The 7,900-nt window shown below is 34.1% G+C and overlaps 1 protein-coding gene across 1 annotated transcript; it reads left to right on the top strand.

Moving 5' to 3' along the window:
• Positions 1-434: 434 nt before the first annotated feature.
• LOC109793328 (transcription factor AS1) lies at positions 435-3,192 on the top strand. Its single transcript, XM_020352797.3, has 2 exons — positions 435-594; positions 1,885-3,192. Exon 2 carries the CDS (start codon positions 1,941-1,943, stop codon positions 3,021-3,023), a length of 1,083 nt encoding a protein of 360 aa, XP_020208386.2. The 5' UTR covers positions 435-594; positions 1,885-1,940; the 3' UTR covers positions 3,024-3,192.
• The last annotated feature ends 4,708 nt before the right edge of the window (positions 3,193-7,900 follow it).

The raw sequence follows: 7,900 nt of genomic DNA, 5'->3' as shown, positions 1-7,900 counted from the left end.
GATGAATGAATGTAAAAATAACTGTTGATAAAAAAAAAGTTATATAAAAGTGAGAAAAAATGTATAAAATAAATAAAGATATATACGAAAAAGACTGTTTCAATCAAATGGAGACAAAAATGATGCGAAAAATTCTGGAAGAGAGTTAGTAAAGTTTTTCTCTTTAATGGAGGATTTTTAGTGAAGTTTTTTTTTTTAATTATATTTTTTATATACAAAATTTAAATTTAAAGTCTTGCTTTGTTGAGTATTATTTATACTAAGGAACAAGAGTATGTGATTAAAGTGTAATTAGCTAGCAATTAGGGAAGGGGGTTAGGGTGGAAGAGAGAAGTTAAGTTATGATGGATCATGTGATGTGTGTCCACTACTCCAGTGTCCCTTATCATTCGCGTGCCCTTTCTCGCATATTAAGCGCTGAAACTGACGTACCCTTTCCCTCTCTCTGCCACGCTGTGGGGTCTCTCTCCATGTCTTGTCTTATCACGCTCTCTCTCTCCCCTGTCTTTACCTCGCTTTCCACTTTCTCTCTGTTTAAGAACAACCCACCACTTCAACTTCTTCCACTCCTTCATCTTTCTCCTTTCACTCTTGGTCAGTGACCATCCCTTCCTCATCTTTTTTTTCCTTTCTATCCATCTGGGTTGCTCCCATTTTTCACGTAGCCTTTTGGGGTGCTGCCTTGTGTCAAAAAGCTTGTTTTTTTATCATGGGGTTTTTAGCCTCTGACTAAGTGGATTCTGGAGTTTTTTTTTTTTTTGAAGGTTTTGTTGTTTTGTTATGTTGTTTGCATTTTGTATGCATGTCTGAGGAGTTTGCTTCTTGTGGTTTTTATTACACTAGTGAGAGAGTGCAGCCAAGTTCGTTTTGGTTTCAGTGTGTTGGTGTGCTTTGGTGTTATGTCAATATCGGTGTTGCGTGTTTCGGTTTATGGGTTCTTTTACTTTGGTGTGGCTTTAGATTGTTTTGTACAGTTTCTGAATTTGTAGTGGTCGTTGATTTTATTTTATTTTATTTTTTTCTGTTTCTCTCTGTTCTAATTACCATCTAGTGTTCAAGTTTAATCATTGTGTCTCTTAAATGATGCTCTACACGCTCTTTGATGAGTTCTTTTTTGAGTCTCTGATATAAGTGCATAACTGATGCTTGTTTGTGTGGATAATAATCTTAAGCTGTGTTTGAAGAATTAGGCATGAAGTGTTTCCTGTATATGCCCGTGAAACTACTCTTGAAAAATTGTATTTTTTTACTTTTTTTCTGATGGGAGGGGAAGGGTTTAAGCACTTAAGCCACTAGTGTGGTTTATTTTCGTTTATGGTTCTTGATTGTTATGTTAGAAGAGCATATGAAACTAATTCACGGTGAATGACTTGCATAGATTCACTGATTAAAACTCTGAGGGCATAGTAATGTTGCAAGTACTTAGGCTGAGAGAAAAATTTGTTGCTTTGAAGTTTAAGGTATTAGTAGTGAGAGAGAAAATAATGCAGAACTGTGTACATTTCTTTTTGGTAGACTGTATTTTAAATAATTTGATCATTATCATCATTGCCTGGGCTCAATTGAATGTGAGCTAGCCTCAAACCTAGTGTTGTTATAAGCTCAATTCATATTGCAGATAGTTTTGTATAGTGTCTGGTTACATATTCATGTAGGATGTTGGATGTTCTTCTCTTTTCTGCAATTATCTGATTTGTAAGCATATCTTGATTTGATATGAACGCATTGTTGATAAGCATTCTAGAATTGTCTAATTACTTTTGCCCATTTGTGGACATATAGTTGGAAATTGTGGAAAATCTACCATTTCTTCCTTTAATTCTACCTTGTTATTTAGCTGGAACTCTGGTGAATTGATTACATAAATTGTCATGAATTTTGTAGAGACATCATGATGATTTCAAGTTTCAAGCAACTGGCTGTGGCATTTGCACTTGGAAATGAAGGATAGGCAACGTTGGAGAGCCGAAGAGGATGCTTTATTGCGCGCATATGTCAAACAGTATGGTCCTAGGGAATGGAATCTCGTGTCACAGCGCATGAACACGCCTCTTAATAGAGACGCCAAGTCTTGCTTAGAAAGGTGGAAGAACTACCTCAAGCCTGGCATCAAGAAAGGTTCTCTCACTGAGGAAGAGCAACGTCTTGTGATCAACCTTCAAGCAACACACGGCAACAAGTGGAAGAAAATCGCTGCACAAGTCCCTGGTCGCACTGCCAAGAGATTAGGCAAGTGGTGGGAAGTGTTCAAAGAGAAGCAACAAAGAGAAACAAAGGGAAATAACTGTGCTATTGACCCTATAAACGATAGCAAGTACGAGCACATACTAGAGAGTTTTGCTGAGAAACTAGTCAAAGATAGGCCTTCACCATCATTTGTAATGGCCACCTCCAATAGTTCTTATTTGCACGCAGATGCGCCAGTGCCGGTGCCGGCACCGGCCTTGCTCCCGTCGTGGCTTTCGAATTCCAATGGGACGGCAGCCCCTGTGAGGCCGCCGTCCCCATCGGTGACTCTTAGCCTTTCGCCATCGACGGTGGCAGCGCCGCCTGCGTGGCTGCAGCCGGTAAGAGGGCCCGACAATACCGGCCCTCTTGTGTTAGGCAATGTGGCACCACACGGCGGTGCTGTCCTAGCCTTTGGCGAAAACATGGTCATGTCTGAGTTGGTGGAGTGTTGCAAGGAGTTGGAGGAAGTGCACCATGCTTTGGCAGCACACAAGAAGGAGGCAGCGTGGCGGTTGAGCCGGGTGGAGCTGCAGTTGGAGTCGGAGAAGGCGAGCCGGCGGAGGGAGAAGATGGAGGAAGTGGAGGCAAAGATGAAAGCCCTGAGGGAGGAGCAAACGGTGGCATTGGATAGAATTGAAGCAGAGTATAGGGAGCAGTTGGCAGGGTTGAGAAGAGATGCAGAAAGCAAGGAGCAGAAGTTGGCTGAACAATGGGCTGCAAAACACTTGCGCCTCACCAAGTTCCTAGAACAGGTAGGATGCAGATCATGGCTCAATGAACCAAATGGGAGATAGAGTGAGACCATTCACAATTTGGAAATCTAGTTTGCTCTTGTTATTATTATGTCTTGAATTTATTTATATGAACTTCATAGTCATAGTAGTTTTGTTGCTGTCATTATTCTGAAAAATGTTTGTCACATATGGCTTTTCATATCCTATGTTTGTTACATATGGCTTTTCATATCCTATGTTTGTTACATATGGCTTTTCATATCCTATCTTTTGATACAACTTGAGGACTTGCACTAGCTGTTTATGTATGTTTACATATCACATCCTTTATCCTTTATGAATATGAACTGTTATCTTTCCAATTTGCCTCAATATACATACTTTTCCCAAACTTGTTTCCTAAGGAGGTATGGCTGAATAATGTTACCAGAATAGTTGGTAATATATACAATCCCATCTATTTCGATTTGTCATACAAAAGAGGATTATTTACTAGAAATCATTTTATTTTTTTGCATCACTTTATGATGAAAGGCAAAAGTGTAAGAAGAGAGAGAGAGAAAGAGTGGGAGAATAACTAGGAGGTAGTAAGAAGCATGAGGAGTTTGTTGGCCACAATTATGGGAAGTTTAGAATTATAAGGGGGCACTAGAGAAGGGTTTGGGTCCTGCACAAAGAAGATTTATTGGGTTTTCGTTTCTTTGGTTGTTAAGGTATATTGCTGATTATAATAATTATTATCGAATATATTACACTAATTTATTTCTAGGTTAAAATACTTTTTTAAGTTAATGTAGTTTTACTTATTGTATTTTTAAGTTCTTATAGTTTAAAATAAACTTTTAGTTCTTATACTTAAATTTTTTTTAATCTTTGCTGTTATTTTATTTAAATATTTATAATATCGTTTTTGTGAGTTTCATAGATTTATTAAATTTTCATGGAAGTAATGTATTTGATATTTTGGGCGGTGGCTTATTACATACTTATTAGTAACTTGATAGTTACATTATATTATAGTAAATATTGCCTTTCTATAAAACTATTTAGACATTTCATTATTTTTTTTCTTCAAACTTTTAAATGATTCATCACCATTGTGAGTTTAATAAACTTACTTATGAGGATTAAAAATGATTAAAGAATCTAAATATAACAATTTAGAAGTGTATTTTAAATTTTAGGCACTAAAAGATATTTTAAATTTTAGGGGTCAAGACAAAGTCAATGAAATTATAAAAATTAAAAATATATTTTAACCTATTTTCTATTTGTTAAACCACATTCTTTTGTTTCTAAATCTATACAAGATGTCTCGTCATTTTTACAAATATTCTAAGCATAAATCTAGTTTTTTTTTTATTTTTTATTTTATTATTATTATTTGTAATGGTGTACTTTACGGAATTGTTAGTTAATGGTCAACTTTTGCAAGATTAAATTGATTTAACATTCTTATTAGATATAGGTAAATCTTAACACAATTTTTCCGGATTTTAAATCTAAAATAAACTTTTTCATAACTTATGAATCTGTTATAGGTAAAAGTACTTGCCACTATTTTTACAACATGAAATAAAATGATGCTTTTGTTCCCAAGTTTCTATGATGTTATTTTATTTATTTTTAATTTCTATAGCTGTTTAAGGGTCGATCATGGGACATGGGGTCTATATGGTGTTTTTAGGGTTATTTTTATCAGTGTTAAAATAATAATTAGCTAGCAGAAATTACTGTCACAGGCGTAGATTAATTTTTTTATTAGTTTTAAAATATTGTGTGAATTATATTCTTTGACAAAGAAAATATATAATGCGAAAAGCATCAATCTTAAGCGTTCAATTGTTAATTGTGCTATCATCTTAGAATGATGTAGTTTATGTTACATGTATTATTTAAGATGGAAATTTGGGTGGAGAAGGGAATTAGGTGGTGTATGTTGGTTCATTCTTATTTCTCATTAGATTAATCTGGTCTTCATAAACTTTCTTTGCTCGTCCTCCTTCCTCTTTCACCATGGCCTCTAAATCCCACTTAGCCATACCCAATTTCATTTGCAAAAAAGAACCTTTTTGGTTCAGGTGACAACACTTGGTTCACCTTGGATGACCATGTACTTGGTATCACTGAGGTGCAAGGTTGTTGGGACAAGGTTACTCGATTCCTCAAAATCTTTTAAAGTGGCTTCAAATTTTTTATCCTTAATTTACATTCATCAAAATTAGTTATTGTTTTGAATGGAAGCTAAGCAAAAAAGAGTAATGAATTGATGAGAAAAGTTGGAGCTTTGGGATCAGAAAAGCCATCACAACCGATGATAACAATGAGCAACATGACGAGGTGTTTATCTACTAGCTTTGCCAAGACATATTCATTTTAGTTAACAAATTTGTTGTGACTTTTTGTAATGAGAGGAAGCATTTGTTGTGCTCGATCATCCATGTAGCTTTATCAAAGTAGGATGCATGAAGACAACAAGTGTTGTTGGAGTGGGGGAGAAGAAGAGTCAATGAAGAAAGGTGTTAAATTACTAAAGGGAAAAATAATTTGATACCAATAATCTACCATAAAATTGTAAGGACTAGAATAATCTAACAATAAATAACAATGGTCTACCATAAATTACATACTTCTCTTTTCCACCCTAGCCTTTAGCATTATTTAATATCATGTTATTTTCAATTTGTGCATATTCATTGCTTCTTATGGCAACACGAGTCATAATTTAGAGAGCAATGCTACATTTTTCGAATAAGAATCACCAAATCATCTTTTGACTTATTAAAAAATAACACTACCAAGCAACATTCACGTAAAGTCAAGTGTGAATGTAACACTTTCTATCTCATATATCATAATACTTTAAATAAATAAAATTAAATCAAGAAGTTTATTATAATGAAAATTCATCATGTTTAATATAGAGAGTATCACATTTTAACAGAATAAAATCAACTAATATACAAATGAAATCTATTACAAAAAAATTAATAATTATCTTAAAACATGACAAAAGAAGATAATTCCTAATTAAGTCTCGATATCACATTATATCAAAGCATAAATCCAACTATAAAGATTAGGCCTCATTGGCAACATCCTCAACCTCATGATGTAAATCATCTGCAAGAACATACAATAAAGACAAACACAAAACAAGGAGAGTGAGAAACATCTCACTTTGGCTCACGACGTAAGATGTAGTTGGACAGTCAAATACAAACAAGACATATACATATATGCACAACATAGACAAATTGGTAACAATAACTCATTTTACCTTTCCATCACTACAAAAAATTAGTTAATTAGTGGCGGTTTTTTTCCGGCGATTTTAAAAAACCGCTACAAAATGTTATAATTCTAGCGGTTATTTTAACCACCACAAAATAATTAAATTTTTGGCGATTTTAAACCCCCACAATGTTTAAATATTGTCACCACACCACGTATACAACTTAACTAAAATATACTTTTATTCTCATTAAAAAATAAAAAAAATAAAAATAAAAAAGAGTTAAAGAATTTTAATTCAAAATAAAAAAAAATCCCTAGGGTACCTTCTGCTTCACTTCAACTCATGCTCTGCTTCGCTTCTGCCGTCAAACCTCCGCTTCTTCTTCTTCCGTTAAACCTTCTGCTTCACTCTCAAACTTCTTTTTTCGTCAAACCTTTAGCTTCATTTCACGCTCAACGCAGTCATTGGTGAGCCAATTTGCGATGAAAGCATTTCGCTAAGTGTTCTCTACACTGTTCTCTACGGGGTTAGTGATTTCGCAAGAGCTTTTTAATCTTTCTCTTCTATACGCTGTTCTTCGATCAATTGCTTCCACTTAAGGTGAGTTTTCGATTCATATCCATTTTCATTCCCTATTTTTGCTTTGTATAATATTTTGTTTTAATTTTTTTGTTCAAAGGTTTTAGGTGGAACAAATTTTCAGAGATTACACAAAAATTTACACACTATTTTTAATTCCATTTGTTAGTTCGAAAAAATTCACATAGCTGAACCTAATCTGTTGGAGTTGAGTATCCTAACAGAGTGGCCCAAAGTTCAGTATATAGGTTGACTTGTACCTTCTTTGTTTCCTATAAATGTTTACCAGTTCATTGTATAATTCCAGAATGAACTTGAGGCTGCAAAATCTGAGATTAAGAAGCGGCATTTTTCATTTCAAAATGAACCTTTTATATCTGCTGGGACCACTCCAGGTTAGTTTATGCTTATTATTTTGCAAGTAACAGATGTGTTTTTTATTCATGATATGGTTTTGTTAATAGTTGGTTTCTGTGTTTTAAATATATAGCTAAGCAATTATTTCTTCTTTATACTTTCTAGCACCAAAATTGGTGATTAATTATCTTCAAGCTCTGAAATCATTTGAAGAGTCTTTAAGAGAGCAGGTTCAAAATCTAGTTTTTAATTTTTATGCTTCAAATGATCCAATATACGTTGATCATATTTCACTAAGCCATTTCACTTTTCTACTGGTTATCAGCTTGGAAAAGCAAAGAAAAAGGAAGTTGCATTCATTGTCACATTTGCAAAACGAGAACAAAAGATAGCAGAGTTGAAGGTTGGTAACAATATTCTGAACATAAGGTTCTTATTCTTTATAGCATGTGTATGTGTTAATTTATTTATTTATTTTGTGTGTACGTATAATCATATATCACCAGAGTAGCTTTACACTGGTAATGATTTTGAAGGTGAACTAATCTATTGAGTCCTGGTGGCAGTTGGGGATGAATTTTGAACTTGTTAGATCAAATTCAACGATTCTCCATGTCTTCCCCTTCAATTATGAGAAAAAGATTGTTTTAGAAACTTGTACACAATATATTGATTCTGATGGTCACTTGAAATCTATTGAAGAAGAAAAGGTAAGGAACAACAGCTTCATGTGATAGAAAGTTTGTTGAGGGAATTAAAATTA

The sequence above is a fragment of the Cajanus cajan genome, chromosome 4 (assembly GCF_000230855.2).
Source record: "Cajanus cajan strain Asha chromosome 4, NIPB_CcT2T_4, whole genome shotgun sequence".
In the NCBI taxonomy this organism is placed as follows: domain Eukaryota; kingdom Viridiplantae; phylum Streptophyta; class Magnoliopsida; order Fabales; family Fabaceae; genus Cajanus; species Cajanus cajan.
Note: the sequence above shows the minus strand (reverse complement) of the source record. Positions and strands in the feature narration are given on the sequence as shown.